This window comes from Daphnia pulex, chromosome 12 (assembly GCF_021134715.1).
Source record: "Daphnia pulex isolate KAP4 chromosome 12, ASM2113471v1".
Classification (NCBI taxonomy): Eukaryota; Metazoa; Arthropoda; class Branchiopoda; order Diplostraca; family Daphniidae; genus Daphnia; species Daphnia pulex.
In genome coordinates, this window is record NC_060028.1 from 4,122,023 (window position 1) to 4,133,032 (window position 11,010).

General features: G+C 37.6%; 1 protein-coding gene across 1 annotated transcript; it reads right to left on the reverse strand.

The window, feature by feature from the left end:
* Nucleotides 1-8,594: 8,594 nt before the first annotated feature.
* On the reverse strand, nt 8,595-9,923 carry LOC124209950 (golgin subfamily A member 6-like protein 22). Its single transcript, XM_046608201.1, has 3 exons — nt 9,870-9,923; nt 9,256-9,810; nt 8,595-8,738 (listed from the first exon to the last, which is right to left on the reverse strand). Exons 1-3 carry the CDS (start codon nt 9,921-9,923, stop codon nt 8,595-8,597), a joined length of 753 nt encoding a protein of 250 aa, XP_046464157.1.
* Nucleotides 9,924-11,010: the final 1,087 nt, after the last annotated feature.

Sequence of the window (11,010 nt, forward strand, 5' to 3'; positions counted from 1 at the left end):
ATATAGTGTCGGATCAGTTTTAAGCCAGAAATATAGAAAACATGGCGAAGAAAAATAAGTCGTCATTGCATACGCTTCACGACATTTGAATAAAACCGAGAGAGAGAAAAGAAGCCAACGCAATCGTGCACGCAGTTAAACAATATAACAACGTACCTATACGGAAGAAAACTTCAAGTTTTAAGTGACCATTAGCCTTTGAGAAACATACTGAAAAAGAAAGAAACGTCAGCAAAACTAGCTAGATGAGCTCTACTCCTGCAAGATTACGATATTTCCATCGACTACAGCTACAGAGCGGGAAATGCATATGAAAAGAAGATTGCCTAAGCAGAATACCCATAGAAGACGACAAGTCTAAACCGCAACCTGAAGAATCAACAGTGATTAAAGCGTTGACGACAATTAATTTTCATTAGAAAAAAGTAAAGATATATAGAAAATACGAGAAATCATTAATTATAAAAGAAGAATTATTGAAAGACTTAAAAATAAAAGATGAAACATCGATCAGGGATAATACGATCGCCGACAGCCCCCAAGAGGGGATTATAAGACCTCTAACTGTCTTATTATGCCAGACAAAAGATAGAAGGGGGTGAGAACAGTCAAGAGTACCAATTTAGGGAGTTTCCCCGGTTTTGGGTCTCTAGGATCCTCGCTGACATGGGTTAATGGGCGACCGTTCTACAGCGACTCAGTCTGGATCACAAAACCACGAAAAAGCTCTTCGGTTAGGGGTCAAGTTTTCACGATGGATTCAAGAGCTACCTTGGCTGATTTGACAAGGATATCCCAATTTCCTCCGCAATACGAAGCGGATGGTGGTGAAAAGTTCCATTCAATATCCATTTTGATCCTGCTGGGCATAGCTCGATAGCGATAACAGATGAAGCATTTATGGAGATATCTTTTGATGGCCATGCTCCCTTTAACGACCCAATATTTTGATTGGAGAGAATTCAGTAGCCTTTCCGGAGAAGGATGATTGAGAATATCATGCTCCTTCATGAGAATCAGACTGGTAAATGGATGATCATGAGGCAGAATTTAGGGATGCTTAGTATTGGAAGAAAGCGACCTATACTTTAAACTCTTAGAAATTGTTATTCGAATCTGAAAGGGGATAAAGACAATAGCGAAGAGTTCGTTTCATGCTTAGGATATTTCCTTTAAGCTCCAAACTCTTCGTGATATGATTGTTTCTGTACCAATTTGAGGCAATGATCTCCGGCACTTCGAATGGGTAGAACATTAAGGGCCAACAGGTCACATTCGGCAAGTGTGAGATATGAGTTAAAGATGCAGTGCAATATGCAAGCTACTTCTTTCATAACTTTGTATAATCGGAATAAGAATGCATAATCAGAATAAGGTTCCAATAACGAACGTATCCGATTCTCATAAGCAATCCCAATCCTATTCGTAGCCGCTACTTCCAGATCTACGCTAGGATCGGTAAGCTTGATATTAGACAGCCAATGACTTACCAACAGTTTCTAAAAATTTTGCCGTTGAGACGATGGCTTCTTTCCAGAATCTTGGAAGGAAATAATCCTCTGCTGCACTCATCAGCCGGATTTTAAGCACATGACGTAACTGAGCTGATTGGTAATACTCTAAGATTTCTCTTTTCAATCTTTTCACCAATAACATTTGAAAATCGCATAACAATAACATTGAAAAGTTTTTGGAGGCGATCCATTGCAGAACTGTTTATCATCCGAACAAGTAAAAGAAGTTATTGATTGGAATCCGAAGAGATGACCGAATAAAGTATAGAAATCTCAAAGCTACTTGGCTCCCCGGAGCTCCAATCTTGGCACAGAAAGGGGACGAAGAGGTGCCAAATGGGAATTGGATGCAAAAAAATTGACGACGATTTTTTCATTCTGATATACTACTCGTAAATAAGCTACAGAACCGAATCCTAAATTGGAAGCATCATAAAACACAAAATCTGAATCTCTTGTTTATCACGCGATGAAGTTAAGGATCTCGGCACTTAAAAATCTACAAGGCTACCAAGAATTTTGGTCCATCTAATTCACTGTTGCAAGATTTCATTCAAAACTGGTACTGGGTGGGTCTGGTTCTGAACTGGTCATCGCAGTCAATTAAAAAAACCATAATGCTTAAAGGACACGTTTTGCACTGAGTATTACCTGGGAAAAAAACCTTAAGGACCCTATAAGGACGATAAAAAACTGAGGATCTGCCGCTTGGTGGAAGCCATCATGTCGCACTCAACGTCAAAAATAAAATGGTCGTTCTCACTGTTGTATAAGACACTGAACGTTCTCTAAGTCGGTAGATCGTCTAGATCTAAATTCAATCGATGTTGTTTTCTATCGGTTTCAGGTATGAGAGAGATAGAACTTGTCACGAGGAAGCAAGCCATTGCAGAAGCAGAAGAAACCCCTTTGCAATAACGTAGTCGAATCCTTTGCCGCTTGATTAGCCTCTTCTTCAGTATAAAATGAGTCTAATAAGTTGTCCACATAAACATTTTTGTAAACACGTAGAGCTGCTTCAGGGAATTCTTCAAGATGTTAATCGGCCACATGACGAATAACTAGCAATCCGATAAAAGGATGCGAAATGGACATGATTATTTTTTGTTGCATCTCATAAACCGTTGGCATTTCATATACCCTAATTGATCCTGGTTGGTGCCATAAAAAGACACTTTTGTATTGAATATATGATCTATGATCTTAAATACACTTGCCTTCACATGTCTCACATTACTGAGTATTAGGAGAATACAATTAAACTCTTTTATACTTTAGCCTACCTCACCTGACTAAACCCAGTAACTGCAGCTGGAGGAAATTCTGGGGTACCACTTCAAAGACAAAAGGGGGGGATTATGGGTAGGGCAAATTGACGGATCTTAAATCGGCATTGGCGTGTAAATAATACAATGGCCGCATTTCTTTCTTTTTCTGTCAAAAAGGGCTTAAATCTCTTGATACAACACAGCTTTCCATCGAGCTTTGCATTACTCCTGAATAACCTTGGGTATCATCAGACAGCAAATGGCCACTAGGGCGTTTCATTCCCGACGAATATTTTTTGTTTACAACGGCGTTTGTGGATCGGGGTTCTTTTATACGTGAAAACTCCGTGTATTTTTTATTTCGAGGGAGAAAAATTATTTAGGGGTACCGCTGCGGGAAAAAGCGTGAAAAACCATACTTTTTATTGGTTTTTAGCCCGTCGCACGTCAACCGTATTCATGAAAATTACGGCGTTTTGGGAGATGAAAGATGATGGTATAATCTAGTCTTTCCCAAAATATCGCTCATTTCAAATAAAATTTAGGGGTCGCGCGCTAAAAAAATATATGCTAATTTTCAGAAAAATCGGGAAAATATTAATAAAAGGCTTATTATAGCCGAACTATGAGTTCTACTGCATTGATTTTTTATTGCACGTACATATATGTACCAGTAACATTCACCCCAAAAATTGAAAAAATCAAATCAAAATTAGGGGTCCCGCGGTCAGATTTTATTAATCACGATACTTAAAAATGCAAAAAAGGACACAACGCAAACAAAAATTTAATCAGACACTCAGATAGGTAGTTATATACGTGAATGAGTCGCAGAAGTCATACTGCTTGGATCGTTGGATCTTTTCGTGAAAAAAGTTTGGCAGAGGCAAGCAGACTGCCGACAAATCAACATGTAATATCTCGGTATTTATTTTTCAGACGTGATGACACAAATTCATCTGAAAGAGATATATTTAAGGTTATATTAACTGAATTAGAACGTGTGTGGAATAAAGCAGCTATTCCAATGAAGGACAGAAAAAATCAGCTCGACCAACTAATTCATTTGTATAATCAATGGAATTCTCTGAAAAAAATATCGCTGTCTCTACGCCAAAAATCAAGTAAAGTAATTGAAACTAATATTCATAGCTTTGAAAATTTCCTTGCAAGTCTTTGTGACTTATCTGCTACAGACGCGTATCATCAACTACGTTCATCTCGTCGTAAAAACTGGAAGGAAGACTGGAATTTTTATGAAAACCAGAAGACGAGTCGGACTTTTTATATTTCAAGTAAAGATCAAGCTTTTAGTCAAAGTGAAGACAGGAGAATAGCTAGAGTACTAAACGAAGAGAAAAGAGTGGAAATATCGCGTAGCCCCTTAGCGGATACAACTATCACATTGAAGAGTAGTGATAGTGAAACGTCAGATTCTAGTTCCAAAGAAGATGAATTTAAATTGCCGTCACCAAAGAAAAGAAAAAAACCTGTGACAGTTGATCTTCAATTTTCAGCAACTGAATTAGTTTCGACTTCCGTTCAAGTCGCTGATCGATGCGGTATTTCCATTTGATTAAATTTTTGTTTGCGTTGTGTCCTTTTTTGCATTTTTAAGTATCGTGATTAATAAAATCTGACCGCGGGACCCCTAATTTTGATTTGATTTTTTCAATTTTTGGGGTGAATGTTACTGGTACATATATGTACGTGCAATAAAAAAATCAATGCAGTAGAACTCATAGTTCGGCTATAATAAGCCTTTTATTAATATTTTCCCGATTTTTCTGAAAATTAGCATATATTTTTTTAGCGCGCGACCCCTAAATTTTATTTGAAATGAGCGATATTTTGGGGAAGACTAGATTATACCATCATCTTTCATCTCCCAAAACGCCGTAATTTTCATGCATACGGTTGACGTGCGACGGGCTAAAAACCAATAAAAAGTATAGTTTTTCACGCTTTTTCCCGCAGCGGTACCCCTAAATAATTTTTCTCCCTCGAAATAAAAAATACACGGAGTTTTCACGTATAAAAGAACCCCGATCCACAAACACCGTTGTAAACAAAAAATATTCGTCGGGAATGAAACGCCCTAATGGCCACCTCTTTTCCCACGAAAAACTATGTATCCACATTTGCTTTGCCATTCTGAATTGACAGACAAGACAAAAAAAACCGAAGAGCCCTTAAAGCAAAAGCTTTACATAAAGTCATGGTTTCGACATGGTTCCCAATGAAACAATTTTGAATTTTGAATATCAGGATTTTTCAGTGCAGTTTGTAAACTGAAGGAGATTTGGTTTGGGAATTTGAATACCCTAAGTCTACGCCGATATATTGGAAGCGTTAATTGTGGCAATATTTATTTTGGTTGCGGTAGAGACTCAATAGTAGTTAACAAAATCTTCAAACCGTGAACCATGTACAAACGACTGGAAAGAAATTTGTAAAAATATGTTAAACTCAAATGATACTTTTTGGTTTTAAATTTAATTTATCAAAAGAATTCCCAAAGACCCGAAAAAGATGGTATATGACATGAAGTCTGACATCTTCTTCAGATAAATAATAAATCTAAATTAAATTAAACACAAATAAACTTAGTCTTTTTCAGTTTAATAAAAAAATGACCAATCTGCACTTGCCAGACGGGAACGCTCACAAAACACTGAAAATGAGTACCATACAAATCTTTCAAGGCTCAGGGTAAACCAACAAAGCCACAAAAATAGCAGCATCTAAATTAGCACTCAAAAACTTGCTTTGGTTGGACTTCGGTGAAAACAGAAAAAAAAGCGATGCAGGAGACGGAAGTAGCGGTAAAGCCAAAAAAAGAAACAAAAGAAATAGAACCTGTAGTGGATGCTAGATCCAAAATCTTATGAGAAGAATCCATAATATATTAGATGCTACCAGCTTATAAAAAATAAATTTCTATAATCAATAATTAAATAAAACATTCATTCTAGTATCGTTCTTTTGTTTACGGGTTCATATAACCCTCTCTACTCCTCCTACTCACAATCACACATGGAAACCGCAAACACACATTTCACTAAAGTTGTGCCTTTTTCGTAAAAGCCGGCTCCCATTAAGTGATTTAAGTGTATTGGAACGGTAGTTTATAAAGGTGATGAATAATTAAAAGTTTAATTTAACTCTTTCTTCGTCGTAAGACCTCGAATTTCTAACTAATAAGTGAAAAGTACGTATGATTTAAGAAAAATTCTGCTATTTCAACTGATATCTACGAACAATTGCAAAGTGAAAACAACTGCCATGTAGAGTACAAAATCACATTTTTCAAAAAACAATTCTTATCATTCTATGTCCCATATTGAAGTAAAATGCTCAGTGGGGTGTAACTAAAAAACCTATTTGGTTATTTCCGCCTATCCCTTTCCTTACAGCCTTATACTCATCGGAGCACAAATCACATCCTTCTTTTCTTTTCTAATTCTGTGTGTCATTTACCTACCAACTAATTCAAATCCTCTCCTTCTTTACAACGATTACATTCCTAGCCATGTTATAGTATAAAATCTATTATGTTATCTCCTTGGAAAATGGGCTTTAAGATCTCTTGAGTATTCCCAACATTTTCAGTACCCACACGAAGTTTAGCACGCAGAGAAAGCTACGATTTTTGCAATAACACTACGGTTTCTGTTTAAAAAAAATATCCCCCTCTTTGCATTTAGGGTCTGTTGGGTAGTCTCCCTCAAAATCCCAGACATCGAGAAAAGGGTTGTCATCCTAACTGACACTAAAGGAAAAGAGGGGGAACTGTTGTTATTCCCACAAACAAAAAAGTTTCACACTTTTTTCTTGACAATATACTTTACACACTTGGCAACCAGCAGCTAATGTCAATGCCAAAATTTTAAAATTATACTCTTATTTTTTTTTGCAAATGGCGAATTGACAAAGCCAATTAATTAAAATTTGACAGTGTTGATATGTTTCCAAATTAAAATCTTTCAAAACCTAATTCCTTTTGTTACGATCAGACCAATGATATCTGGCAATGCTGTAATTCTATTTATCTGCAAACTAAAATACGTCAAAACATGGCGTACTTAACTTCTAGGCCGGCGTTCGAGCTATATGTGTGTAACTTCGCCCCCATCCCCTTCTTTAAACCCAGCCGGTACACATCACATCTAGCGGTCAAAAGATTTGTTTTGTTTTTTATTGGTTTTTCAAAGGTTGCGGGCTACGCAATTCTTCATAAACTGATCCATAGATTTTCCTCCAGTATAAAAAAATATATTATTTAAAAAATGTTGGGTAAAAGATACTGCTTCTTTTCCCGTATTTAAATTTTTAAGAGAATTTGACTCAAGGGCAGATGGATTGTTCTAAGAAATTATGCAGTCGTGATATCCTTTTTCTGTATCATGTCTCATTTTTTAAATAACTGAGTAAATCAGAAGAGATCTTCGTCCTCATATAATGATTGATCTCCCATCTTTGTATTGTCGGAATAAATTCCGTGGGATTTACTTAGCTAATTTTTTTGAAAAACGTATAGTTGAATTTTATTACTGTAAACGATATCTTTGAATATTGAAATGTAAAAATGTTTTGTTGTGTACGTGGCAACGTCTGACGATCCAACCACCAGGGGCTACTTGCCGGGGAAGGCAGTTGGCTTAGCTTAGAGACTAGAAGCGGTCGCACGACTTGTGTGTTACCTGAATACAATTACGTTCGCCCTTAGCGACCGAACAAAGACATAAAATGTTTTTTTTTCCCAGAGCCGTATTAGATGCATCTTAATTCATGGTTTGTTCTCGTGTTAGATACCCCAGGGTGTGTTTCTTCCATGCTAAGTTATCTGGAAATTTAGATGAATTGAAGAATAGAGAAATAAAAATAAGAAACCAGTATGTATAAGAGTAGTATGAACATACCTCGATCCCCAAAGAGGCAAAGAGCATAGTTTTAGTCGTTAAATGGGAAAAAATGTTCACTTTTCCTGAAAGAACTTGAAAGTACAGCTTATATTTGCAAGTCCTAGCAGTTATGCTAAAATTATGATAAAGACCAGTTGGATCATCAGGAAAAGTGCCCAGGTATTTTTTGTATTTTTCAAATAATTCATGGAGCTGAAGAAAGTGAATCGTAGAAATTAGTTTCATCTACTGGCTCAAATTTGATTTTCAATTGTAATGAAGTAAGATTTGTTTTCTCCATGGTGTCTATTTTTTTAAAGATTATAAGTGCAACGTTTCTAGTGCAACAGCCAGCATCAGTTGAATGCGCTTGTTCCAATCAAAATTAGTCCCGTTCAAAAATCCAAAAAAAGATCCTTGATCTAATGTTCCACTTTCTGTAAGTATATGGGGTAGCCCGTGATTCTGAAATGAATTTGCAAATGGCTTTGAAGAATAACATTAAAATGTAAAAAGGTCCAAGATGAATGAAAATGGCGTCATAATTCGGGGCTTCCAGAGACTGGATGCACAAATCTAAATTTGCAAAAACCAAGTCATACGCAACCAATATATATTTTTGATCACATTATTCTTTAAGACGAAGAACTTTTTCCAATTTTTCTCTAAAAACATCGTGTTGCGTTTGGATTCTTTAATATGAGGGAGATAACTGACTCTCTGAATAGGTTGTCTGTTCTTTACGATGAGTAAATTAAATCCAAACCACATTGAAATCCAATATGTCCAAAGTCCAATGATTTCACTTTTAGGAATTCATGTGAAAAGAAATGTATCAAAAGAAAATTAATAATTTTTTACTGACTGAAAGCCTTGATCAGATCAAGTGCATTCCTTTCTCGCAACGCCTAATCTTCTTGCTTTCGTATCTCTTCAAGTTCTCGACGTAAATCTGTACGAAGTCGATTCTCTTCACGCCTCGCAGCTGTTTCGTCTTCAATTTCAGTCGCTCTGTAATCAGCCACGAACTCAGAGTATTCAACGCGACCTTCCTGCTCAATTTTGTAGAACACATTGACTTGATGACAAAATCTATCAGAGATAGCGCGATCTATTCGTTCATCTATTCGCTCAACTTCCTGGCATGATAAATGATCCTGAAGTCGAGAAAGATTGCTTTCTCTAGTTTCGTTGTCGCGTTAATTTTCCTTACGGACTAATTTGTCCTGTCGAGCAAGCCTTTCTGCTTCAATTTCTTGATTCCAAAAATCCGAAGACATCTTTGCTGCAGAGACTGTTCACGTAGCCTAGCTGCTTTCTCTTCTTCCGATTCCTCGCTACGCAGAGAACTTTGCCCTAGAGCCTTTTCGTGTAGCCTGGCTGATATCTCTGCTTCCAATTCCTCGTTACGCAGAGCTTTTTGCTGTAATGACTGTTCCTAAAGTCTAGCCAATTTTTCTGCTTCTGATTCTTCGTCCCGCCGTTTTTTTTGCCTCAAGGCCTGATCGCGAAGCCTAGCTGATCTCTCCACTTCAGATTCATCTTGCCGAAAATTTTTATCCTCAATGCCTGTGATTGCAATCGAGCTCGTTGCTGTTCAGGAGTTTCTCTGTTGCCAACAGCTGCCTTTCCTGACTGGTGTTGTTTCCTTGCTGGACGCTCTGCAACAGCATCATCAGCAAGAACAACCCTTGGACGATCAGATGCTGGTCTCTGATTCATCGCTCGCAAGATAGAAGCTGCTTCTTCTTGACGAAGGAAAGCTTGCCGCTTTGCCTCGGCTTCCAATCGAAGTCGATTTTCTTCTTCGTGCCTGAGAACTGCTTTCCGCTCTTCCTCGGCCAACAGTAGAGCACGATCGTATTCTTCATTCTGTTCCTGCCTAATGAGTTGCTGCCGGATTCGCTGATCGAGCACCCTAGCTTGATGCTCAACTTCCGTCTCGTTAGCACGGGCAACTCTTTTCTGCTCTACATCTAACCTCTGCCTTAACGCTCTCTCGTCAGGTGCCTCTGCCTGGCGGTCTTCTCTAACCTTTTGCTTATTCAAATTCTTGGCAGCCTGATCTTCTTTGGGATTGAGCCGCCGACGCTTCTCTTCACGAACGAACTTGGCCCTTTCCCTCTGAGCGGCCAATCGCACTTTTTTCCTTCCGGGTCTTCCAGACTTCTTTTTTCCCTAGCCTTCCTATTCTTCTCATCCTTTTCCTCTCGGGTTAATTCGCGACGCGGTGGCATTTTCAAATCAACAAAATAACCCAAAATTTATCAAAAAAATTCGCTTCTATCAGTGGAGGGTTTTTTGGAGTTCTTTTGGAGGGTTTTACACCGCATAAATGTTCAAAAAGCTTAAAACTAAACACAAATTTTAACGTTATCTGTCAAAAGCAACCGGTGTTCAATATCCCAGTGGTACAGCCAGGTTAAGGTTCACATCTGATAAAAAAATACGCATCGCAGGTTAGCTCCTCTCCGGTTGTCGACTGTTCGTTACACAATGAACTGACCCCCAAAAATGTCAACATTTATGCAATTATTTTCATTTGAGCTCAACTTCATCGGGATTTCATCATTTCATCATCATCATTCAATCGGGATTTTAATCGCAATTTTGACTGTATGAAAGCCAAAATGCTAACCGCTCTACCAAGCTCAGCACAAATTAGCTGAAAACAGTCGAACACCACAACTATTTTGTCTTAAGCAGGCTAAGAAAACATGCTACGGACTTTAAATTGGTGGAATTCGGAAAGTACTTGCTGTAGGAAGCAACATTCATTGTCAACATTTATGCAATTATTTTCATTTGCGCTCAACTTCATCGGGATTTCATCATTTCATCATCATCATCATCATTCAATCGGGATTTCAATCGCAATTTTGACTGTATGAAAGCCAAAATGCTAACCACTCAACCAAGATCAGCACAAATTGGCTGAAAACCGTCGAACACCACAACTATTAAGTCTTAAGCAGGCTAAGAAAACATGCTACGGACTTTAAATTGGTGGAATTTGGAAAGTACTTGCTGTAGGAAGCTGGAAGTAAACTGGAAGACATTTCGAAGTGGCAATAAATGGCGGCTCGAAGATTGTAGATACCACTAAAGAATGCCAAATAAAAACACATATAAGTATAAAAATATAAAAGCAACAGAAATGCATCAAAGTCCAGTAAAAGAAACCCATTTTTTTAAACAACAATTTATTTTATTTAAAGAACCAGTTTAGAACAATCGACTTTGTAATCCAGCACGGTAACCACTACATTATGGGCTAAAGTTTTTAAAAAGCAATTAGACGACAAAATCACTGGGAGCTGGTGA